This window comes from Ylistrum balloti, unplaced genomic scaffold, assembly GCF_031769215.1.
Source record: "Ylistrum balloti isolate Yb309-2 unplaced genomic scaffold, AGI_CSIRO_Ybal_v1 Utg371318, whole genome shotgun sequence".
Classification (NCBI taxonomy): domain Eukaryota; kingdom Metazoa; phylum Mollusca; class Bivalvia; order Pectinida; family Pectinidae; genus Ylistrum; species Ylistrum balloti.
The window spans coordinates 71,689-98,307 of record NW_026782703.1 but is presented as its reverse complement, the minus strand read 5'-3'; the positions used below and the strand labels follow the sequence as shown (position 1 = coordinate 98,307).

Sequence of the window (26,619 nt, the reverse complement as noted above, 5' to 3'; positions counted from 1 at the left end):
TGATTGTATAATATGTGGGTGTTGATAATAAGATTATTGAAATCCAAGTCAATTTGACCCATTTCAGTCCCGCCCTTCAGGCACAGTGGGGTGGAGACCATATCTTTCACTATTTAGGTTCATTTTAGGCTGGGGAAAGTTTCTGAAAAAATTTCAATGAAATCCGTTCAGGGATTTTTGAGAAGTCAAAAATGTTCAATTATTTACAGATGCATGACGCATGAAGCCAGAGGTGATCGCAATAGACCACCAAGAGACTTTGTCTCAGGTGAACAAGAATTAATCCTATGATCAGATTTCCATGTAAGCCAAATAAATACAATGTGAGACAGCCATATCAATCCTATTGATCCTAAGAAATACAAAAACTTCGAAAAAATACTGACCTGCTTGGGCCAAAGTCACTCTCCTACTGAGAGTGATCTCCCCCTCCTCCAGACGGCTACAGTGTCGTTCACACATGAATAACTTGGTTTTTCCTATCTGCAAAAATACAAAATCATCCAGTCTTAGGTCTTCATGTACTTTTTCAATGAACTCTTTGTAAATATTTCATTCTTCATATCTAGTTCGTCTTTTACCAAATTTGGTTTATGATTTTTTTACATCTTTTGTTGTTTTTGTATTAGACATGAACAAGATATGATGTGAGCTCCATCATATAGGATCCTTCCACTCGATTCACCAAGCCAGTAGTTATCACTCATAGAGTAATGATGATAACTGTGATAAATTTACATAGTTTAAGAAAGTGAACAAAGCTCATAATTCTTTAGCAATATATATGTAGTGTTTCAACATTTTGTTATGTAGATCATCACATAGTTACTAAATCTAAAACGAACTGAATGAAAAACAAATAACACTAGAAGGAGACACCACCTACTGAACAGGTTTAAACACATTTTTCAAACAGTTTAATTTAAGCAACCTTGACCTTTGGCCAATATTTGAACTTATTGATGACCTTTCAGAAAATTATGTCCAAAGTGCAAGTTCAGTTATCAATACAATATGTCTATTTTAGCATTGATCTTTGACCCTGACCTTCGTATATGATTTGCATTGATCTTTAACCTTGAACTTTATACTTAATATGCAATGATCTTTGACCCTGACCTTCGTATTTGATTTTAATTAAAGTACATTAAATATAAACATGTGTGCCAAGCATGAACAAAATACATGTATAAATTGAAGGCAAGGAAGTGTGACAAAAAATTCTAATTTTAGAAAGTGACCTTAAACTTTGAATGATGGTATCTCAGAAATCATCTAGCATGTGAACAAAACACATTCATACATAAGACATGGAAGTGTGACAGAGATATCTATTGTCTGTTATCATACTGTGTTGTGGTAGCAGACAGACTGTTAGGATGTGGCCCCTTTCCCCTATCCCACCCTGCCCCCTCACAACACTACCTACCTTGTCCTTGGCCTCTGACAGGTGACACCGCTGTAAGATAAGTTTACATTTGTCCAGTTCTGGTATCATACTGTGTTGTGGTAGCAGACAGACTGTTAGGATATGGCCCCTTTCCCCTATCCCACCCTGCCCCCTCACAACACTACCTACCTTGTCCTTGGCCTCTGACAGGTGACACCGCTGTAAGATATGTTTACATTTGTCCAGTTCTGGTATCATACTGTGTTGTGGTAGCAGACAGACTGTTAGGATGTGGCCCCTTTCCCCTATCCCACCCTGCCCCCTCACAACACTACCTACCTTGTACTTGTCCTTGGCCTCTGACAGGTGACACCACTGTAAGATATGTTTACATTTGTCCAAGTCTGATATCATACTGTGTTGTGGCAGTAGACAGACTGTTAGGGTGTGGTACCTGCAGTTATCATACATAATCCTCTCAACATGTAATATCATTATTTGCTACAAACCAATAAACACTCATCATAATAATATATTTTCATCTTATTTGAAATATTATTGTAATATCTTAACTGGCTTTGGCATCACAAATTGTTCACATCTTGAAAACAAAAGTAAATTAAACAACAGGTATGAAAATTTGCTTCTAGCTAAAAGTATGAAATGTTAAATGGACATCATTAGCATACCACAAATTCATCACAAATATATTTTATCATATGTAAGTCTTCTTCCCTTTGTGTGGCAATGTTGTTACGTCAATGAAAAATTTGATAATAAAGATATTCTACCACAAACAATAAGATTTTGTTAATCAGAAGCATTGCCACTATTAACATCTTCAAAAAATTATTTTTAAATTGGATAAAAATAATTACAAGCATAACTCAATAGGGTTAACATTTTTGATAGGTTTTCTGGACAAAATTTCTGAAAGAGCCTTAACTTCCATAAAATTATGTCAATGTCTCACAAATTGTAAAATTGTTCATAAAAGATAACAAAAGTGTACTGGAAGAAAGAAGGAAATTATACAATCTGATAGATACTTATATTAATATATCCAAACGGCATTTCAGGGGAGATAATAAATTTTGGTAAGATAGTTACCAGATGTATCAAAGTGATTTTTTAGAGAAAGATTCAAAGAGTCAAGAGAAATTTGAGGAGTTTTTAAATTCAAATGAGTTGCTGTATACCTCAGTAAGAAATCATGGAATCTGATTCTCATGGAATAACCAAACTTTTTGATTTTGATTGTCTCAGCTATTCCTGTATAACGCAGCTGGGCAAGGGCATATTCCGGGACAAACAACATGGCGGCCTTGGTGGTGTTCGGACGAATACAACGTATAATTTGGGGCTTTGCTGATTGGATCTTAGCCATCAGGTCATTCAGAGAATTCTGCAGGAGAAATCAAGAAAAAAAACATTCTGAAAGTTATACTTCTGGGTTATCTGGTTGTGTTAAACCCAACAACAAATATATTTCTGGGTTATCTGGTCACGTTAAACACAACAAAAGATATACGTCTGGGTTATCTGGTCATGATTAACCTGTAAAAAGTCAAAGAATTCATGAAATTGCCAAAATATTGAATACGTAAGGAAAACAAGTGACAGGTGTCTGCCTATCTAGTTAGAGATATTTAGTTAGCAGTAAAGAAAGGTGTCTTCATTCTGCTGGGAAACTGACCTTGAAATGATACGCCATGGTAGCTGGGCCCTTTCTCTCGACAGACATCATTGGGCGTTTGGATTTCTGTGACAATATAAACAACAATAATTACTTATATTGAACTAATTTTAATACTTAAAGCATCAATTCTATCAAAGTGGACACAAGTAAATCTATAAATGTTTTGATTCATTTACCTTGTCCGTTTTTCCTCCTTTCATTTTCTTAAAGAATTCAAATGGAGACTTGATGGTAGTGCCCCTACGGGATCTCTGTTGCCGGGCACTTGGGGCGAGGGAACCTGTCCTGGTCACTCGTGACTGGAACAGATCCTTGATCAACAGGCTTTCACTGGCTGAAAATTAGGCCAAGGGAACAAACTCTTATTGATGAAAAGCACATTAATTTTTACATACCACATTCACATCACTAAGATCCTGGAGATTAGTTAAGCATTAAGTACTTAGAATTGTCAGTTCTTCATTCTCAATATAAAACTGTTCAAGGCTTCTAAATTTTGCATAATGTCACATAGAAAAAATTTGCTTATTACACATATATTTGTTTAAAAAACCAAATTTATGCTTGATAGAACATTTGTACAACTGTTTGTCTCAAAACATTTCTGACATGAAATTCATTCCAGGTACGTTGTCATCCATTACCAAAGTATTATATCACATCTAAACACAATGAAACTTTCAATGTCCAACCTTAAGTTGTTTTTATTTTTTTGAGGTAATGAGAAGAACATACATAAAAGTCAACATGACATAAGTCATTCCAGTATCAATTTTAAAACCTATTGAGTTGAAAATTCTAATCACATATTTTTCAACATATAAACATAAATATATGTTTCCAACATCAGTACAGAATTATGATGGTGTATGTTGAAAAATAATTTGCTTTAAGTTACCAGTTTGACTTGTGCAGAAAACCAATCATCTCCCTTTAAAGCAGATAAATAAATTTGAACGTTGATAAATAGGACAGAGTAATGACGACCATAATAACGGTGAAGTCACCACCTGTCATGTGATGCTCCTGGACTTTTTGACTCACACAATGTATATCAAACAGAAACCACTGCCAGGAATTGATATGTCAGAAGCAGACTGTGACTTAATCGCAAAATTTACTGACGTATGTACACAAACGTTAAGTAAAATATTTCTTTAATTATAAAAATATTCATAGGCTAGATTGATTAACAAATATACAGCAAACACATCTTCATATTTTTATGAGGTAGCTGATAATACACACTTTTCAAAATGTATGTGACAGCATTCGGAAGGGTGTCACGGTTCTTGTCTAGGAAACCCATTAAGTCATAAGACACTGCACCAGCATAATGGACCACTGTGAAGACCACTCCCATATCTTTGGGTGTCTTGTATACATCTTGAAACTTCTTGCCTAGAAAAAATAGTTTGAATCAGTAACATAAAGGGATCATTTTAAAACCATATCAATCATACATTTCTAAATACTTTATCAACATTGGTTCAGTTAGAGACTGGGATGTTTCTTATAACAGGTGGTCTGCCACAAAGGCGGTCTCTTAACACAGCTGGTCTCTTAATACAGGTATCTTATACCAATTGGTCTGCCACAAAGGCGGTCTCTTAACACAGCTGGTCTCTTAATACAGGTATCTTATACCAATTGGTCTGCCACAAAGGCGGTCTCTTAACACAGCTGGTCTCTTAATACAGGTATCTTATACCATTTGGTCTGTTACAAAGGTGGTCTCTTAACACAGCTGGTCTCTTAATACAGGTATCTTATACCAATTGGTCTGCCACAAAGGCGGTCTCTTAACACAGCTGGTCTCTTAATACAGGTATCTTATACCATTTGGTCTGTTACAAAGGCGGTCTCTTAACACAGCTGGTCTCTTAATACAGGTATCTTATACCAATTGGTCTGCCACAAAGGCGGTCTCTTAACACAGCTGGTCTCTTAATACAGGTATCTTATACCAATTGGTCTGCCACAAAGGCGGTCTCTTAACACAGCTGGTCTCTTAATACAGGTATCTTATACCATTTGGTCTGTTACAAAGGTGGTCTCTTAACACAGCTGGTCTCTAAATACAGGTATCTTATACCATTTGGTCTGTTACAAAGGCGGTCTCTTAACACAGCTGGTCTCTTAATAACAAATCATGGACGGCAAGATAAAGTTATAAATAGGTCTTCCTAATTCCTCTTTCTCATAAAAACAATAATATTATAGGTGACAACTGTAGTGGAGATTTACACACCTGGACCCTGGTGAAGCTTGGTTGCTAGGGAGCTGTCAGTTGCCTTGGGGAATGAACTCTCCTCATCTAAAATAGCTAAGATTCCGGTGTGTTTCTTCAAACAGAGAAATTATCAAACAATTAAATACTGAAAGATATTTATTTTATATTCCTGTAATAAGCCCACCCATATATATAGAGTTACAAACAAACACTTATTTATTGTCCTGTAATAAGCCCACCCATATATATTACTGTTCAGCAGTTACAAATAAATGCTTTTTTGTTTTGCTCTGTAATCTTTTTATTAACAAGCCCATCCATATCTAGTGCTCTTCAGTAGAATTAACAAATGCTATTTCATCATCCTGCAATATATTCCTCCGAGTTCATTTTGGTATTTTGGTATAAGGTACTCAGTAGACACTGATTTGCTGTTGATGTAACCCAAAATACAAATTTTCAGCAACGATAAAGAAAGATATGTTATCTAATTAGCATATCGGTGACTTCAGCTATTGACCGATAGACAAAGTAAATTTCTCAGATACCAACCTCAAAGAATGTGTCCAGAACTGATTGGTTACTCTTGTAGTCAAAATCGACCATTGGGACACCTTCTTGCAGACAGTCCTGTTGCTCTTTGTAAAAGATATGCTCATTGGTGTAATTCTGCATTTGTTCATTGGCCAAGTTTATACACACCTGGAAAGATTTGTGGTATCAAAATCATCATAATTAGGTAAAGCAATGTTTATATATCTAGAAAACAACATAATCAAGGGTTAAAAAGCCACAAATATTGCTTGTTGCAAACAACTAAATAATCAAAATTTTGTTTTGTTTTGTATTTTTTTTTCTTCAGCTTTTTATTTTTTTAGATAATTATTAAGTTCCTTTCAAAAATCACGACACAAACTTTGTTCCAGGTTATTCTGTTGACAATTAGAAGATTTTAATATCATTTCAAGTTATAGATTAATATACCTGTTCAAAACTATTCTTGGCAAAATTTTCAAATCCAAAAATGTCCAATATACCAATGAGTAATGGATCCTCTCTGTAAGATAAAAAAAGTCATCAGTGATCAAAGTATTTGTTTATAAATATACAGAGATAGCATTGTCTATTGTACATAACCTTATTTGTGATTAATCAGTTTGCTCTATAAACTTGTGACCTTTAACCTTCCAGGAGATTCATCTCCATTAGTATATGTAATTCACCTGCACAGCTTACTCTATATAAGGTATCTATGGCTGCACCAGACCAATCAGCATTAGTCACTGATCTCTCATGAATTAGTGATGACACTGCTGTGTGATCCAAAATAGAATTTGCTCATAGGAAGAAAATATATCTTTATCTATAATGTGTCTGACAATAAGCCCACACATGGTAATATGCTACTCAGAAGCATTACTGACAAGTTCTACAGTTTATTACAAATGTATATTTCAATGTCCTGTTCTAAGTCCATTCATGCCTTTGGGTCATAACAGATGTGTTGGCACCATGACTTACTGTTCTGTAATAAGCCCACCCTTTGACTTTGAGTCATAGCTGATGTGTTGGCACCTTGACTTACTGCTCTGTAATAAGCCCACCCTTTGACTTCGAATCATAGCTGATGTGTTGGCACCTTGACTTACTGCTCTGCAATAAGCCCACCCTTTGACTTCGAGTCATAGCTGACGTGTTGGCACCTTGACTTACTGCTCTGTAATAAGCCCACCCTTTGACTTCAAGTCAGAGATGATGTGTTGGCACCATGACTTACTGCTCTGTAATAAGCCCACCCTTTGACTTTGAGTCATAGCTGATGTGTTGGCACCTTGACTTACTGCTCTGCAATAAGCCCACCCTTTGACTTCGAGTCATAGCTGACGTGTTGGCACCTTGACTTACTGCTCTGTAATAAGCCCACCCTTTGACTTTGAGTCATAGCTGATGTGTTGGCACCATGACTTACTGTTCTGTAATAAGCCCACCCTTTGACTTTGAGTCATAGCTGATGTGTTGGTCCCTGAACATCTTGCAGGATAAAATGTTTCTAAATCATAAAACACATAATGGTTTTTGATTGATTCTATATTTTCTGATTTCCCAGTAATATGTCAACAACTTGTAAAAGAGATTTAAATCACCATTATTTATTATGGTGTTATAATTTTAGTGAGGCAGGCGAGATGTTTTGTTTTCCCACTGTGTAGATCAAATCCATGCAACCTCACTTAATTCACCGATGGATATTTAACTAGGGTTAGTGTTGAAAAAAACTTCAAAGTTTATTATTGATAATCTTTGATTTTCCACTGAAACTCAAGAGGTGAAATATGTGTAACTGGTTATCCCAGGGAAAATAGAATAATCATAGTGCCACTTTTAGGATCCAAGATTTACTTTGAAACTAAGAGGTAAAATAATTTGTAATCAATCACAGCCCGATTCGTTCGATTTTTAGGGTCCGTGATCTACCTCCCAAACACACAGCTAACAAAAAAACCATCACATCAGTTTAAGGGTCCGTGATCTACCTCCCAAACACACAGTTAACAAAAAAACCATCACATCAGTTTAAGGGTCCGTGATCTACCTCCCAAACACATAGTTAACAAAAAAACCATCACTTCACTTTTAGGGTCCGTGATCTACCTCCCAAACACACAGTTAACAAAAAAACCATCACTTCAGTTTAAGGGTCCGTGATCTACCTCCCAAACACATAGTTAACAAAAAAACCATCACTTCACTTTTAGGGTCTGTGATCTACCTCCCAAACACACAGTTAACAAAAAAAACCATCACTTCACTTTTAGGGTCCGTGATCTACCTCCCAAACACATAGTTAACAAAAAAACCATCACATCAGTTTAAGGGTCCGTGATCTACCTCCCAAACACACAGTTAACAAAAAAACTATCACTTCAGTTTAAGGGTCCGTGATCTACCTCCCAAACACACAGTTAACAAAAAACCATCACATCAGTTTAAGGGTCTGTGATCTACCTCCCATACACACAGTTAACAAAAAAACCATCACATCAGTTTAAGGGTCCGTGATCTACCTCCCAAACACACAGTTAACAAAAAAACCATCACTTCACTTTTAGGGTCTGTGATCTACCTCCCAAACACATAGTTAACAAAAAAACCATCACATCAGTTTAAGGGTCCGTGATCTACCTCCCAAACACACAGTTAACAAAAAAACCATCACATCAGTTTAAGGGTCTGTGATCTACCTCCCATACACACAGTTAACAAAAAAACCATCACATCAGTTTAAGGGTCCGTGATCTACCTCCCAAACACACAGTTAACAAAAAAACCATCACATCAGTTTAAGGGTCTGTGATCTACCTCCCATACACACAGTTAACAAAAAAACCATCACATCAGTTTAAGGGTCCGTGATCTACCTCCCAAACACACAGTTAACAAAAAATCCATCACTTCAGTTTAAGGGTCTGTGATCTACCTCCCATACACACAGTTAACAAAAAAACCATCACATCAGTTTAAGGGTCCGTGATCTACCTCCCAAACACACAGTTAACAAAAAAACCATCACTTCACTTTTAGGGTCTGTGATCTACCTCCCAAACACATAGTTAACAAAAAAACCATCACATCAGTTTAAGGGTCCGTGATCTACCTCCCAAACACACAGTTAACAAAAAAACCATCACATCAGTTTAAGGGTCTGTGATCTACCTCCCATACACACAGTTAACAAAAAAACCATCACATCAGTTTAAGGGTCCGTGATCTACCTCCCAAACACACAGTTAACAAAAAAACCATCACTTCACTTTTAGGGTCCGTGATCTACCTCCCAAACACACAGTTAACAAAAAAACCATCACTTCAGTTTAAGGGTCCGTGATCTACCTCCCAAACACATAGTTAACAAAAAAATGATCACTTCACTTTTAGGGTCCGTGATCTACCTCCGAAACACACAGTTAACAAAAAAACCATCACTTCACTTTTAGGGTCCGTGATCTACCTCCCAAACACACAGTTAACAAAACAACCATCACTTCAGTTTAAGGGTCTGTGATCTACCTCCCAAACACATAGTTAACAAAAAAACCATCACTTCACTTTTAGGGTCCGTGATCTACCTCCCAAACACACAGCTAACAAAACAAGAGTTCCTTGGAACTGTATATGTCACCTCCATAAAGTGTCACGGTCACCCAGAAATTAAACTGGATGTGCAACGATCAACCATAAAGTTGTAATACCAAATTTCATTTCTATAACTTGAAGCATAAAGGGAAAACTTGGCAAAGCAATATTCCTGAGAAATTTTCCAAGTTCAAAGGGACATATCACTGCCAAGAAGGGTTACAGACTGCCAAGAAGGGTTACAGACTGCCAAGAAGGGTTACAGACTGTCAAGAAGGGTTACAGACTGCCAAGAAGGGTTACAGACTGCCAAGAAACAAAACTAATCTGTACCCTTCCAACAAGAAGCCATATAGCAAATTTCATTTCTATAACTCAAAGCATAACCAAAGAAAGTCAAGAAAACAATATTCCCAAAGAATTTTCTAAGTTTGAAGGGGCATAACTCAAACAAGAAGGGTCACAGACAGATGGGAATCAAACTTAATCTGTATCCTTGCAACAAGAAGCCATATACCAAATTTCATTTTTGATAACTCAAAGCATAAGCAAACAAAATCCGGAAAACAATATTCCCATGCAATTTTCTAAGTTGAAAGGGGCATAACTCTGCCAAAAAGGGTCACAGACAGCCGGGAATCCAACTTAATCTGTACCATTACAACAAAAAGTCATATGCTAAATTTCATTTTGATAACTCAAAGCATTACCTAAAAAAGGCCGGAAAACTTTCGTACGGACAATGATGACGACGACGTGTGACGACGGACGAAGTGATCCCTAAGTGTCCGCCAGCTCTGCAGGTGACACAATAAGCCATCGCTTCACTTTTAGGGTCCGTTATTAAGATCCCAAACACACAGTTAACACAATAAACCATCACTTCACTTTAAGGGTCCATGATTTACCTCCAAAAAACACAGTTAACAAAATAAACCATCACTTCACTTTTAGGGTCCGTGAACCATCGCTTCACTTTTAGGGTCCGTGATCTACCTCCCAAAGACACAGTTAACAAAATTAACCATCACTTTACTTTTAGGGTCCGTGATCTACCTCCCAAACACACAGTTAACAAAATAAACCATCGCTTCACTTTTAGGGTCCGTAATTTACCTCGGAACCATTGGTTGAATCATCTGATTTATACCATTGACAATCCAACTAAACATTCGGCTGTATATAGCTTTGGCTAGTGCATCGCGGCAGTCCCTTGCCTGTTGAAGAGTTCGTTCCTTCCGAATCTGTTCTCCTATAAACATGCAGAATGAGGCATGGATATACACATGCAACGTCATGCAGGTAGATTATGTAAATTACACAAAGGTCAGGGAGGTCAAATACATTTCATGCAAAGGTCAGAAAGGTCATAAACATCATATGCAAAGGTCAGAAATACAATCATGCTCAGAATATTAGGAATAAGATATTTTTTACAATATTACTTTATCTGACGTGAAGTTACGGGGAATGGAAAGTTTTCACTGCTGATATAATTTGTTAAAGAGAAATAAACGAAACATGAATATAATTCAACATAATCAAGGTCAGAGAAAACATTTCTTAATGGCGAAAAATCAACATTTCATGAATTACACTAGGAAGTTACTAAAATTTCTAAAAACAATCCTACACTATAGAATGACCTTAAACCTATCAAGACAGAAGCAAACGTCATTAACAGAATGACAATTGATTTTAAAAATGGTTATAAATGAGAAGAACAATATATTACATAATTGTCATCTATTGACCTTGAACAAAATTAATAATTGTATGGCACTGTTCCATGTGTGTATAACTCATGCTCAATGAAGCCTCCACAGCATTCCCACAAATAAAATCACATACAAATCAAATCCATGCTCCTATTTGGTTAGATAAAATTGAAATAATTATTGTGATATTATAATATTTTCACTGTTAATGAAATTTAACTTTACTTTCCAATATTTCAAATATTTTCATTTGAGACTTTAATGACAGTGATGGTTTTTAGTTATTTTCTCTTCAACACTGATCAGTTCCATGGTGAGACAGTCCTGTGGTAAATCTACCATACTAATGGAACAGACTTAAAACACTTAACTGTCAACAAATCTTCAGACTCTTCTACTATGTAACATTCAGTTTGATTGGTGAAGTTCTAGTAACAATGGCTATGATTGGTTGTAAGAAGTCTTACCCCTGGTGACAGTGTAGTCACATACAAATGATGAGCCAAGTTCCTCAGCAGAAACCTTCAATAACTCGGACACTGAAAATATGAATACCGTAGCTATTAGTACAAGGTCAAGTTAAATTTAGATTGTCAACAGATGTTGTCCTGTATTTGTCTTCAAGTGTACTTCTGACACCCTGATTCTGAAGCTTGTGTCTTTCAAATAGTTCACTGAGATAAATCTAAGCACTATATCTGTACTTCCTGTGAGATGTTCTCTATATCCTATCTATTTCATTATTAATATACTTTTACAGGAATCCACTTCAATAACAAAACTGATAAGAATCAAAAAGAGGTTAGATAAAACTGATCAAATCAACTGATGTTTCAACACTTTTTTTTGATAATTTTCCTACAACTTCACATTCTCTGACCAATACACACTATTACCTATTACATTACATTTAGCATTTCTCAAAGACATACATATTTTTTCAAGGACATACTTATTGCTCAAGTAAATACTTATTTCTCAAGGACATATATATATTTTCAAGGACATACTTATTTTTTCAAAGACATACTTATTTTTTCAAAGAGACACTTATTCCTCGAGGAAATACTTATTTCTCAAGGACATACTTATTTTTCAAGGACATATGTATTTTTTCAAGGACATACTTATTCTTCAAGGAAATACTTATTCCTCAAGGACATATGTATTTTTTCAAGGACATACTTATTTCTCAAGGAAATACTTATTCCTCAAGGACATATGTATTTTCTCAAGGACACACTTATTTCTCAAGGATATACTTATGTTCTGGAAATTTTTAACACAGGCGCTACAATCATTATTACTAAAACACCTTCCCATTGTTACCAAAACCAGAGTTTCAATAAAAGAAAAAAGCCAATATTTTTGATGTTATAACAAGATGTTGATAAGTGAATTGTGCAGAACCAATATTTTCAAATTGTTTCATGTTGTTTTGGCATCAATACATCAGTATGGAAAAAATTAATGCTCCATCTATTTCAACGAAGCTTAAAATAAATCATTTTACAATTTAAATCTGTATGAATAGTTTGTGAGAAGTCATAACAGCTGCCTTACCAAGTTGGACCTGAGCTGAATTGACGATGACTGCCATGTCATTGATTCCTCCCGTAGTAAAGGTTATATCACCAAGGTGAAGGACAGTTGACAACATCAACAGTATATTCTCCATGTCCTTGAGGTCAGAGTTTAAAGTCAGAACAATTATGGAAGATAAATGGACACTTTGTCTAATCTACTTATTTTATATATTTCTAACTTGAACATATCAACATACTAACATCTACCTGATTTCTCTTTGCTACTAGTTTCATGATCTGTGAGAATAGGAGAGCTGCACGTTTTCCTACAAAAAGTCTGGTGCCATAGTAAAGCAAAATCTAGTCTAAATTTTATTTGAATACCCAAATGCCCCACATAGTTATTTTTATTACAAACAATTCTTGTGATTTCGCAGACATATCAATAGTAAGTAACCAGGTTTGTACCTTTCAACAATACAGATCAGTGTCTAAAATCATCTCAATCAATTGATCAGGTAGATGTAAACACTATTGTCTCATCAGTAAGTAGTAGCATACACCTTAGTTCACCTAACAATCTCCAGGTAAAACAGCCTAAATTTACTTACATCCTGTGTGAATCCAATGAACTTCAGACAGTCCTTCAGCTCCAAGAATTTCTCCCGGTTTTCCGAGTGAACAAGACTTTTGGGGTCAATTCCTTTGTGGCGCATGTACCTACAAACAGTAAACCTCTTCTATCAATATTTCTTTAATAAGAAATTTCACTTCAGATTTAAATGTTTGAATAAAATCTTAACATTGGAATGTTATGTTAACATGTTAAACATGTGTTTCAAAAGATGATCATATAGTCAACATATTTTTCAATGTCCCAAACAGGCCATTGTCTTTACCAATCAGTAGTTTCCTGTCTTGCTAATTAAATCACGTTTTCAACACTTTATCCTAATTTTGGATGACATTACCTCAGATAGTTTTTATTTATATATATAGTAATCATCTATGTATTATTGTTGTTCATAAATAAATCGTCAAATCTTTCTTGTGTCAGTTTTGCATACCAGGAGCTGATTTCCACTAAGTATGGCCAAAAGATATCAATTCACATTGAATTACTTATGAGCCCAAATTGAGTTCAGTTTGGGGGGCTGTGACCCCTCTGCTGCTAGACTAGTAAACATCAATTCACATTGAGTTACCTATGAGCTGTGATTGAGGTGAGACTATGGAGCTGTGACTCCTCTGGTGTAAGACCAGAAAACATTGAGTCATATTGAAATACCTGTGAGCTGTAATTGAGTCCAGTTTGAGGAGTTGTGACTCCTCCAGAGTAAGACCAGAAAACATTGAGTCATATTGAATTACCAGTGAGCTGTAATTGAGTCCAGTTTCAGGAGCTGTGACTCCTCTGGTGTAAGACCAGAAAACATTGAGTCATATTGAATTACCTGTGATCAGTGATTGAGTCCAGTTTGAAGAGCTGTGACTCCTCTGGTGTAAGACCGGAAAACATCCAGTAAAATATATGATAGTTACATTCCCCTTCACTCTGGAACACCACTCGTGATTTTTCCAAAAGATATTCTGACAGTTTTGCTAAAAATTGGAACAAAACACGATAGAGAAAATATCAATCACACATTCATTTGAAATCTGAGATTTCCAGTTTAATTTTATCTGAAATCAATTTACATTTTGAGTTTTGATATCTATGATTCCTTAAAGGCCTATTATTATAATTCTTTCTCAGAATAAAATGTTGGAATTTCTACTTAAATCAATAAACTAAAAAACCAATGTGTCCTGGTTTTCTACAGTATTTTGGCCTTCAAAATACAGAACATAAGCAAACTGCAGTAAATGTTTTAACCAGAACTAAATTTATCAGGCATGTTTTATATAGCTGTATAGGTTGTTTTGAATAAGAACCCACCTCCCATGATTTTTCCGAGGTCGTTGAAGTAAAGCTCTATGTATTTGGCATATCTGCTAGAGTTGGTATTGATCACTGTTCTGGCATTCCCAAATGCCTCCAGGACAGCATTTCCCTACAAAACAAAAACCACTTTAAGTCTTCATTTAAAAACTGGCTTTATCTGTGCTTTATTTATCAACAACAAATCCGTGCTTGGTATTACTGGTTTGATTTACATCCTATTAACAACCAGTGTCATTTAAGGATAGGCCAGGATTGGATGGTGGAGGAAAGTCAGGATTCCCGGAGGAAAAAATCACCGACCTGCTGCCAGTACCTAGCGACTGTCCCGTGTAGTCCTCGTGCCCACCACCAAGAGGTGGAGGGCAAGTGATCATGATGGTTGGATGCATTAACCACTAAGCCACTGTAGTCCCTTTCTGTAAATGTACATATTCTAGTCATAATCTTATTTTAGTGTGTTTTGCACGGAACCTATTCTGCTAATACTGCACTAGTTTCTCCATTTTGTTTACTCATTCTATTATTGTGGATATGCTAATTCAACACTATGTTAATCTGTTTAAATTCGGTTTCATGCCAAGATTTATTTTCAACGCAATAATTATGTTTCAGTAAGTTCACTTCCATCTACTGTAGTTTCAGCAGAAATGACAATAAATGCTAACTGTATAGTTGTTTATACCAGAAAGTGATTTCATTTCGCTATATTCACCGTCATTAAAGGTAACTTTGCTATATTCACTCTCATAAAGGTAGCTTTGCTATATTCACCGTCATTAAAGGTAGCTTTGCTATATTCACCTTCATTAAAGATAGCTTTGCTATATACACCGTCATTAAAGGTAGCTTTGCTATATTCACTCTCATAAAGGTAGGTTTGCTATATTCACCGTCATTAAAGGTAGCTTTGCTATATTCACCATCATTAAAGGTAGCTTTGCTATATTCACCGTCATTAAAGGTAGCTTTGCTATATTCACCGTCATTAAAGGTAGGTTTGCTATATTCACCGTCATTAAAGGTAGCTTTGCTATATTCACTCTCATTAAAGGTAACTTTGCTATATTCACCGTCATTAAAGGTAGCTTTGCTATATTCACCCTCATTAAAGGTAGCTTTGCTATATTCACTGTCAATAAAGGTAGCTTTGCTATATTCACCCTCATTAAAGGTAGCTTTGCTATATTCACTGTCAATAAAGGTAGCTTTGCTATATTCACCGTCATTAAAGGTAGCTTTGCTATATTCACCGTCATTAAAGGTAGCTTTGCTATATTCACTGTCATTAAAGGTAACTTTGCTATATTCACTGTCATTAAAGGTAGCTTTGCTATCTTCACTGTCATTAAAGGTAACTTTGCTATATTCACCGTCATTAAAGGTAACTCTGCTATATTCACCGTCATTAAAGGTAGCTTTGCTATATTCACTGTCATTAAAGGTAGCTTTGCTATATTCACTGTCATTAAAGGTAACTTTGCTATATTCACCGTCATTAAAGGTAACTCTGCTATATTCACCGTCATTAAAGGTACCATTACATTAAATAAACAGCAATCAGTTTTAAAGTCAATTAAAATGCTATGTATTTACATACCAATCAAGAGACATATATCAATAGAGTAAAATATAATTCAGAGACATAATTACGTGTATTGTGACCTTTAGGATAAGGTGTAAATCCTCTGAAGAATTCAAGGTAGGTCCTATACCTGTACGAGTGTAATGATATTATCTAACCATTACGACTCATCTTGACACACTTTGACTAAATTTTGGAAGGATTACTTGACATACCTGATTGATTTTACTGTTGAGACTGCTCTCGTCACTACCAGCGATGCGCGACAGATGTTGTATGATAAATTTACATGTTTCTGTCTTTCCCGCGCCACTTTCTCCACTGATCACACAACATTGGGCAGCACGGTCTCGCATCAGACACTGGTGTGCCCTCTCAGCCACCGCATACACATGGGGAGGTAACTGTTCACGTTCTTTGTGATATTTTGCAGAAATCTAATAAATAATGTATGAAAATGAAACAAACATTCAAAATAGAAAAATTCATGCATCAAGGAAAACATACATGTAAAAATTTTGTTTAAGTTTTTTTTTTAAAAAATCCAAAAAAACAAACAAAATTTCATTCAAATCTCACAGAGAAAAATGATTTCATAGATAATCCTGATTATTTCTGTATCACAACCTCTCTAAAAAATTTCATTAAGGCAAAAGGAGTGATAGAGATATAAGTATGAAGAAACTTTCCTAATTGTATTGAAATATATAAAGTTTCATTCAGGATGATTCAGATCTTGAAAAGTTCAGCGAATTAGAATATTTCTCAAATACTTAAATTTTACAAGCAAACATATTTTATACTACTTACGGAGTACAATTCATTTTAACTTATTTCTCTATCACAAAACAATAGAAAGATTATGTGAACTGATAAAAAGATCTAAAACAATACTGAGGTATGTAAGCAGAAATGGTTTTCATCATGAGCACCTGAATATTATTAAAAATATCATTACATAACAATAAGCCCATGCCTGGTAATAAGCCCATCCAGGTCTAATGCTGTTCAATACAGTTACAAACAAATGCTATTCTATTGTCCAGATTCATCCCCTGACCTTGTATCAGAGGTTATATCTCAGCTCCCTGACTTATAACATGATAAATACAATACTGTAATACAGCTGTAATACATACAGACTTGGAATAACAAGACATCTCCTTGAACGGGTTCACAGCAATTAGTACATCACCAATGAATGTCTGAAATAAATAAAATGAATGACAGCTAACCAAGATCTTACACGACATGGAAAATAAAATCTCAGGATTGAATCTTTATTTAAATGGCATGACAAAAGGAGATGGTCTTCAGACAATGTTCAACAAATATTACAAAAAATCCTCTATAATAGTTCAGCTGCAAAATAAAGACTTGACCCCATGTTTAGAAATCTTCCTTATCTAAGGAAATCTTTACTATCGTAGAAAAGCAGAACATGAGTTAAGGAAAAACTCCAAAAATTTTCTTGAATTATGTAATGTTTTCTTATGAGTGATTTTCAGTTAAGGAAGATTCACAAAAATGGGGCTTGGCTGTATTGATTGAAAAAAACAGTAATCAAGTAATAATTGCACACATAACTAAGGAAACTACAGGGACAAAGAAATAGTTTACAGGAGAGTATTTATGTAAATAACAAGAATTTTGAGAGGAAAATCTTGAAGTTTACTTAGAAACTCTGCACTACTTATATCTTCCCTGAAATAGACTAGAAAATTTCTAAATAAACAAACTGACAAATGAAATGAAGGTAAAATTCATCATCTGCAACCTGCTTTCTATCAAATCTTCCTCGGTATATCATTCTGTACCAAGTATCATCCCAGTAACTCAAATAGTTTCCTCAAAAATGGCTGCCAAATTCTTAACTGGATGACAATAGAGATCATTTTCATTACTAATAACAATGTAAAGGAGAGAATATTTCTTGGTATCATGGATGTTACTTTGATTGCTGTGAAAAGTCTTGTATTGATCCTGCTGGCACATTATTTCTTTTTTTACACAAAATTTGTGTGTGCAAGATCAAATATTTTGATTAGCATTAATATCATCAGAGTCCCAACATATTACAAAGTGGTGACTACTCAAATCATTTGATTACTTTAAGAGACCCTACAACATACATGTATGATGAATAAATTCAGTCAAACATTTATCCTTACACAGACTTACATAGATCTGACTGTTGGAGAATCGCTGCTGGATTTCCTTCAAAATCGTACTCTCAGAAATGTCCGCCAGATCTGTTAAATTATCTGTACTAGTTACCTCTGGTAGAATACCCTGTGAAAACAAAATTACGTTTAAAATGTAATATTGGTGTAAATTTCTCTCAAAAAACCAGCCATTTAGAACAGAAGGCAATAATAAGAATGTAGCATGATTGATGAGAATGCTATGTAATGTAAAACCACATGACCCAACTCTGTGTGATTGATACAAAGGTATCTAAACCTAAAAAGCTAATAGGTTCATCACAGTCAAGGTCAAAAACATATTTTTTCTTTCAACTTGTCAAATTTTATTCCTTACATAACTCATACAAACCAATTTATTGTCCGAACCCCGCCAAATTTTGGTGATGTTGATTTCTTCATAACCATCATCATCTTCATTGGCTGGCTCTTCCTTACTAAATGGTTTTGCCTCTGGTTTTTTATCTGAGACATCTTGCTTTGTCCGAGGGTCCGATTTTCTCCCCTCATCAAAGAACTCTAAACGTGTTCGTGCCTCTGACAAGCCATCTTCCCTTGCCAGGGTGGAGTGCTTCGACTTGCTGAAGGTGTGAGAATAAATAAATCTTTGTGTATTTTTTGAGTGAAACATCTTCCCAATGACCTTAGATAAAGTTCATATTCTAAGCATATCACTCAAACGTAAGATTATATATCCAAGTCACTCAGTAAACTTCATTATAAGAAACTGGAAATTGGCAATAAGACATGGAAAGATTCGTAGAAATCAGTGTCAATATTTAACTAATTTCTTTAAACAATAACTGTGACCTTGACCTTGATCAAAGATTCAGGATTTGATGGGACAGCCAAAGGTTCACTATACTACCCCCATTTTGGTAAGGATCAGTTTGATTTTTTTGGTACATCTGAATACAGATATTTCATCCGGATTATGCGGAAATATGTATACATTAAGAAAATTATTTATGTTATGTCTGAATAACACTTTGACTATATTAACGATATCATATACAGGTAAAAAAATTAAATTTGAAATATCAAACAGTGATAAAAATACAAAAAATATCAGATAATTCTATAATTTTCCATGATTTGAGCAAATAATGATAAGACATATTTTAGATTGACCTGAGGAATTCAGGTGAGTTTGCGGCACAGTTACTCCAAAATATGCCCATGTATGGTAATAAGCCCACCCATAACTATTGCTGTTCAGTAGAATTACCAACAAATGCCGTTTCATTTAACATGTCTATCCCTTTGTCGTGAAGTCAGAATTCAGATGTAAGTTATGGGGTTTATTGTAGGATCAGTATGGTATAAATGGTTTTAAAACTGTATTTTATTTGAATTGACCAGGTAACATCGACCTTGGAAAAATTGACCTACAGAGCATCCAAGTAACATTAATCCATAAAACACCTTCACTTGCTGGCCTAAACTTCCACCTACATCATTCTAAAGACTTATTTATAGATGTATGTGTGTATTCCATGGTAATATATGACAAAGTGGAGAGTCCCCTACAGCAAGCGTTTTAGTTCTGGACGACTGACAAGTACAATGTAGGTTTCAAGACTGATAAGGAATGTTGGAGTAAGATAACATACACAGTTTTACTGTTAATTCTGATGAGACCTCCAACACCAATTTCCTCTTCTCCATCTATTTCATCATATATGTCAGCGTTGTCATCTAATGGACCAATCTCAGATTCTCGTAACTTCATCTTTCTCTCCGCTTTCATCAAGAGAGCTCTGATTTCATTTGAATTTGTGACAGCCGAAGCCTTGCTGCCTTCTATGTCAACCAAGTTAGGATTGGCTCCAGCCTTCAACAGTAGTTTTACTATATCCATCTGTATTTTAACAAAAATATGCACAGCATTGCTTCAGACTCCAAACACTTGATGATAACAAACAGAGAATATTTAATAGTTGCCCAGTAATATCAAATATATTTCCTGACTATAACTAGAAAATTTATATTTTTAACCAGTGCATAGTACAAGTGACAAATACAGTTGGTCCACTTCTGAAAATACTAGTATTTTCTTTGATATTGGATAGTATGATGCTACGCTTGACAACAAGACAATGCCAATTTCAATTCACTGCTATACATGGTCTATCATTTTAAGCTATCATCTGGTAAGAACTGCCCACAAAACTGTTTTTAGATACCAAACCAGAAAAAACCCAAAATGTATATGGAAAAGATTTGATGGAAATCCAATTTATCTAACCTTGCTTTATCTATGTCCAAACAGGAAAATCAGGTAATTTATAGGCAGTGAATAGAAATAAGAATTCTGATTGGTTAAAACTACAAAAGTTAGATATTATTTGGTAAAGTTATATCATCAATTTCTCATGTCAATAAAATGGTATTTCCTTTCACCTGGTTGTACCGAGCAGCTACATGTAGGGAAGTCCAGCCCACATTTTCCTGTAGGTCCACACTGACAAACTTCTTCAATAACAGTCGTACAACCTTCTTGTATCCATTAGCACATGCAATATGCAGCTGAAAGTTTAAGCACGGGTAACTACTTACTACATCACATAAATTTCATAGCACAGATATTTTCATTGTTATAGTAAATCATGTTATACCAATATCATAACAGAATAAAACATTAAATTTAAACTATGTCAAGTCCAAAAGGACCAAAAGTGAACATTTTTCTCAATAAAATATTTTACAGGCGTGAAACTGAAAAAAATATTTGTAAATAAATATTTAGATTTCACATTACTTCAAGAGAGTCCTTCAGTTTAGGTATCAAGCAGTTTGGAAAATTAACCAATAAATTGGAGGTCGCAATAGACAGTTTTATAAATTGGAGGTCACAATAGACAGTTTTATAAATTGGAGGTCACGATAGACAGTTTGGTTAAGGTTAAAATCAAGGACTCCTAATAGGATTGGGGCCTTTGTAAAGGGATTGAATACCACACTAAACATTTTTTTCCCAAAAGATGTATTAAACAATTTAAAATTAATTTAGGTGATCATGAAAATCCTGCTGTTTCTTTAACATTTCAAACTGTACATACACACACTGTACACAACTTGTAGTTACAGTCCCTGTCTCATTAAACTGGTGATGTTACACCAATATCATTTGTTGATATCTGGATATGTTTCTAAAAGTTTTACTCACCAGGGTGATTCCTTGGTCTGACGGGTTGTTCAGACCACTGCCTGTGGTCAAAAGAAGCTGCACATCAGAAAACATCTGTCGGGGACAATTCAGTTGGAGTTCTTTCTTCTGAACAGTAGAGATCCCTGTTTAAACACAACCAATGTGTAACAATACCATCAGCGAAGATCACCGATCAAACATGATAATTCTGTACAAATCTGATCAGCATAGATCCCCGATCAAACATGATAATTCTGTACCAACACAATCAGCGGAGATCCTCGATCAAACATGATAATTCTGTACAAATCTGATCAGCATAGATCCCCGATCAAACATGATAATTCTGTACAAATCTGATCAGCATAGATCCCCGATCAAACATGATAATTCTGTACCAACACAATCAGCGGAGATCCTCGATCAAACATGATAATTCTGTACCATTTCAATCAGCATAGATCCCAATCAAACATGATAATTCTGTACAAATACAATGAAAACCAGGAACAGGATTATATAAACAAAATCACCAGGCATACTAAATAATAGAATAAAGGAGACTCATCATTCAAGAGCTAGTGTTTATGTTATCACCTGATGTCGAAACATATCGACAGTTTGTTCACAAGAATAAACATAAACAGTAATTGTATTATTTTCTTTATCAAATTCTCTATTTCTCTCTCTATTGAATACCCTGTGAGATCCTTCTTGGAACATCACCGCAATCCAAGAATGTTCTCCAGTATATTGTTTTCTCAGGCATACGAAAGAAACATTGAGCGACAATGGAAATGTGATTCAGATAAACATGACAATGTACCTTCCAGAAACTTAGCATGGATCAAGGTACAAATAATTTCTTTTTAATCAAAAGTACAAAGAGATTAATAAAACAAACTTATACCCATTTTCTCCATATGTTTCAGTACAAGCTGCTGTGTCTCAGAGCCATCTGGGGCCAGGTCTGATGGAAAAAAACCATCTACATCTAATGCTGTTGGGTCAGCATGGTTCTGATAAAATAATAACATTATATATTATGGAAACTGATTATTGTAAACCATATACATTCCAGGCAAAATTTCAAAGAAAGCAGCCCATTATCAAAACTGACACTTTATTTTTTCCAATAAACTTTATTAATTTTACATGTATTGTGAAACAAGTTATTTCAACATATATCAATCATTGTTGTTGGACAGGATGTAAGTTCAAGGGGTCTTATTGTGGGAGGAAACTTGAGTACCCCTGGGAAACCAATGTGGTTGGGCAGGTGACCCCCTTACATTTTCACATCCAAATTAAACACTGGAAGGCTAGGTGAAAGGAGAGGGATTATCACTATGCCATCCAACCACTTACTTATTAAATAGCATGTATCTGACCACACTGCATGCTATCCCATTGCTACCTCAGATTTAATTTGAGATGAAAATTAGTTTTAGACTACAAACTAACATTAAGTAGTAACTGTGCCATCTCTGGGAGTTCACAGGAACAAGCCTGATGAAGGGGAGACCATCCATCATCATCCAGGGCATTAGCATCTGCTCCTTGGGACAAGAGTAACTGAGCTGTAGTCAGATTATCCTCACTAACACACTGTAAAAGCATGAACAATGGACAAAATCAGTTTTTTCTGTATAGCAAACACTGTGAAATAGTCCACGTTTAAAAAATCTATAAATATAAGACATTCTAATCTTCAGACGTTGAAGACATCAAAGTCTAAGTAAGTAATCATTGTTCTCCATTTACAGTTCTTTTGAGTTGACCTTACCTTTTTTTTGACCACAGAAGTTAAAGATCTGCTCACTAAGAGTTACAGTGTACTTTACTGAAGGAGAGGATTTGTATAGATTCAAGACATTCAGAAAGGAAAATATTATAATTCTGTGTACTGATGATTGCATCAGTCTATAATTTGAATAACACAATGTCCTGGCTTCTTACTTCAAATCAAAATTTAGGAAATGGTTCACACTAATAAACACTCCCAGGTGACAAAACATTAAGGTTGAAAATCCTGAAAGTGATGTTTGCAAACATATTCACTAAGTTGAATAATAATCCAAGTAATTAATTCAGTAAGATTAAGTAAGTAATGAGTTCAGTAACGACTAAGTAAGTAACAACTAAGTAAGACTAAGTAAGTAATGAGTTCAGTAACGACTAAGTAAGTAACAAGTTCAGTAAGACTAAGTTAGACTAAGAAACATGTTCAGTAAGACTAAGTAAGTAACAAGTTCAGTAACAACTAAGTAAGACTAAGTAAGACTAAGTAAGTAACGAGTTCAATAATGACAAAGTAAGTAACAAGTTCAGTAACGACTAAGTTAGACTAAGTAAGTAACGAGATCAGTAACAACTAAGTAAGTAACAAGTTCAGTAACGACTAAGTTAGACTAAGTAAGTAACAAGTTCAGTAAGACTAAGTAAGTAACAAGTTCAGTAAGGACTAAGTAAGACTAAGTAAGTAATGAGTTCAATAATGACTAAGTAAGTAACAAGTTCAGTAACGACTAAGTAAGGACTAAGTAAGTAACGAGTTCAATAATGACTAAGTAAGTAACAAGTTCAGTAACGACTAAGTTAGACTAAGTAAGTAACAAGTTCAGTAAGACCAAGTAAGTAACAAGTTCAGTAACGACTAAGTAAGACTAAGTAAGTAACGAGTTCAGTAATGACTAAGTTAGACTAAGTAAGTAACAAGTTCAGTAACAACTAAGTAAGTAACGAGTTCAGTAACGACTAAGTAAGTAACGAGTTAAGTAACGACTAAGTAAGAAACTAGTTTAGTAATGACTAAGTAAAACTAAGTAAGTAACGAGTTCAGTAACGACTAAGTAAGTAACAAGTTCAGTAACGACTAAGTAAGACTAAGTAAGTAACGAGTTCAATAATGACTAAGTAAGTAACAAGTTCAGTAATGACTAAGTTAGACTAAGTAAGTAACGAGTTCAGTGACAACTAAGTAAGTAACAAGTTCAGTAACGACTAAGTAAGACTAAGTAAGTAACCAGTTTAGTAATGACTAAGTAAGACTAAGTAAGTAACAAGTTTAGTAACGACTAAGTAAGACTAAGTAAGTAACAAGTTCAGTTATGACTAAGTAAGTAACGAGTTCAGTAATGACGCAGTAAGACTAAGTAAGTAATGAGTTCAGTAACGACTAAGTAAGTAACGAGTTCAGTAACAACTTAGTTAGACTAAGTAAGTAACAAGTTCAGTAACGACTAAGTAAGACTAAGTAAGTAACAAGTTCAGTAAGGACTAAGTAAGTAACAAGTTTAGTAATGACTAAGTAAGACTAAGTAAGTAATGAGTTCAGTAACGACTAAGTAAGACTAAGTAAGTAACGAGTTCAGTAATGACTAAGTTAGACTAAGTAAGTAACGACTAAGTTAGACTAAGTAAGTAACGAGTTTAGTAATGACTAAGTAAGTAACAAGTTCAGTAACGACTAAGTAAGTATTATACAGTATACTGGGTATATCAAGGTAAGAGCTGACCTCTACATGCAGACTGGACAACACAATAATGTATAAAGATGTTTATTTACCTGTATTTCTAGTTAGTGATAATACCATAAAACCATACCTATATGATTTTACCATTACCTTGTGCAGTAGTGAAGTGTTATTGCCAGTTACATAATTCACATCACTCCCTTTATTGAGAAGTCTTTGAACTGAAAAAAAGAAATTAATTACAGCAATATATATTATACATATAAATTTCATCTGTATCACTATGTTGTGTGACAGATGTGTAGGTTTTTTCGTTCTTCCTATAAAACTGATTTCATAGATTCTGTTAAAAAAATTACTTAGTCCAATTTATTCCTATCCCAGATATCTCACCTGCAATGATTCAAGCTTTAAGGGTTTAGAATTTACCTAAAGTCAGTACTGGTCTTATTATAGCACAATGAACAAGTATTTGTTGGTAGTTCTATTACATAGCAACAGCCTGGAGTGACTCTTATTTAAAATAAACATGGATGCATCGTAATTCAATTTCTGATCAGTGTAGATTTTTTTTCCCCAATATATTTATGTGAAAAATATTCATCTGAATCATACCTAAAAAATCAAAAACTATAAAATAGGACGAAGGATGATATCTCTCCAATGGTTATAATGTGAAAAATCGTTTGATATAAACATATGATTCCAGTATGTTACCAACTTAGGTTTTTAACATTCTATCTAGACTTATATTTAATTTTCAAAAAAGATATAGATAAAGTTAAAATCCTTTAATTCTTGAATTCCTCACCTGTTAAATTCTATACGAAGCTAATATATTTAAAAACAAACACACAAACATCAAATTCTTTCTTTGTCTTTATTTGTTCTACATTATTAATGATGAAATTTAATTCCGTTTTCTTTCATTTCTGTTTTTTTTATAAGAAGTTAAGGAAATGATAGAGTTATACAGTTTGGATTCAAAACCATTTTCACTGATTTTGACACAAAGAAAAAGGACTGTTGTAAACAAGATACTGAAACCTATCAATCAGGGCTTTCAGGGGATTTGATTTCTAAAATGTCAAAGGTCAACTGAATGCATTATCTAACCATTCATCCATCATTACCTTCTCTGTCATCAAAATTTTCAATTGCGTCTTGCAGCAGAAGATTGTCTCCAAACTTGACACAAGTGTTTCTCTTGTTTGGTTTCCTCTGTCGTTTGACACTGCCTTTGTTATTTTCTCTTTCTGTTTTGATGAAGGTGAGGTAATTCTTGACTTGTGCCTGTCGTAACTGATGGTTCAGCTTCTGTCGCTCCTGGGTCGACAGCTTGCTGAGCATGGCTTCGCTAAGCTCTGCCATGGTTGTTGAAATTTCATCGACAGAATTCCTGTGATACAAAGGATATCTAGCAACATTACAGCATCAATATCACAAGCTCTCACCTCTTTAATGTTTGAAAAATAAATTTCATTTACCTGGGGTAATTTATCCTAATTTTCATTCTAAGCTATTTTTAGATCCAATATACCCAGTTTGCAAACCATGTCAC

General features: G+C 34.7%; 1 protein-coding gene across 1 annotated transcript in view; it reads right to left on the bottom strand.

The window, feature by feature from the left end:
• LOC132561994 (unconventional myosin-XVI-like) overlaps positions 1 to 26,429 on the bottom strand; it is a 50,572-nt gene extending 24,143 nt beyond the window's left edge. Inside the window, exons 1-27 of the mRNA XM_060226720.1 lie at positions 26,192 to 26,429; positions 25,209 to 25,279; positions 23,047 to 23,190; positions 22,493 to 22,601; positions 21,601 to 21,725; positions 20,835 to 20,960; positions 20,045 to 20,292; positions 18,784 to 19,012; positions 18,409 to 18,519; positions 17,367 to 17,432; positions 16,443 to 16,664; positions 14,640 to 14,754; positions 14,155 to 14,302; positions 13,312 to 13,420; positions 12,738 to 12,855; positions 11,642 to 11,713; positions 10,573 to 10,708; positions 6,307 to 6,379; positions 5,875 to 6,024; positions 5,341 to 5,434; positions 4,338 to 4,490; positions 3,266 to 3,423; positions 3,087 to 3,152; positions 2,590 to 2,795; positions 1,730 to 1,844; positions 1,430 to 1,459; positions 387 to 483 (exon numbers count right to left, since the gene is read on the bottom strand). Coding sequence (XP_060082703.1) covers positions 387 to 483; positions 1,430 to 1,459; positions 1,730 to 1,844; positions 2,590 to 2,795; positions 3,087 to 3,152; positions 3,266 to 3,423; positions 4,338 to 4,490; positions 5,341 to 5,434; positions 5,875 to 6,024; positions 6,307 to 6,379; positions 10,573 to 10,708; positions 11,642 to 11,713; positions 12,738 to 12,855; positions 13,312 to 13,420; positions 14,155 to 14,302; positions 14,640 to 14,754; positions 16,443 to 16,664; positions 17,367 to 17,432; positions 18,409 to 18,519; positions 18,784 to 19,012; positions 20,045 to 20,292; positions 20,835 to 20,960; positions 21,601 to 21,725; positions 22,493 to 22,601; positions 23,047 to 23,190; positions 25,209 to 25,279; positions 26,192 to 26,429 — 3,529 coding nt within the window. The remainder of the gene's footprint in view (positions 1 to 386; positions 484 to 1,429; positions 1,460 to 1,729; positions 1,845 to 2,589; positions 2,796 to 3,086; positions 3,153 to 3,265; positions 3,424 to 4,337; positions 4,491 to 5,340; positions 5,435 to 5,874; positions 6,025 to 6,306; positions 6,380 to 10,572; positions 10,709 to 11,641; positions 11,714 to 12,737; positions 12,856 to 13,311; positions 13,421 to 14,154; positions 14,303 to 14,639; positions 14,755 to 16,442; positions 16,665 to 17,366; positions 17,433 to 18,408; positions 18,520 to 18,783; positions 19,013 to 20,044; positions 20,293 to 20,834; positions 20,961 to 21,600; positions 21,726 to 22,492; positions 22,602 to 23,046; positions 23,191 to 25,208; positions 25,280 to 26,191) is intronic.
• Between the last annotated feature and the right edge of the window lie 190 nt (positions 26,430 to 26,619).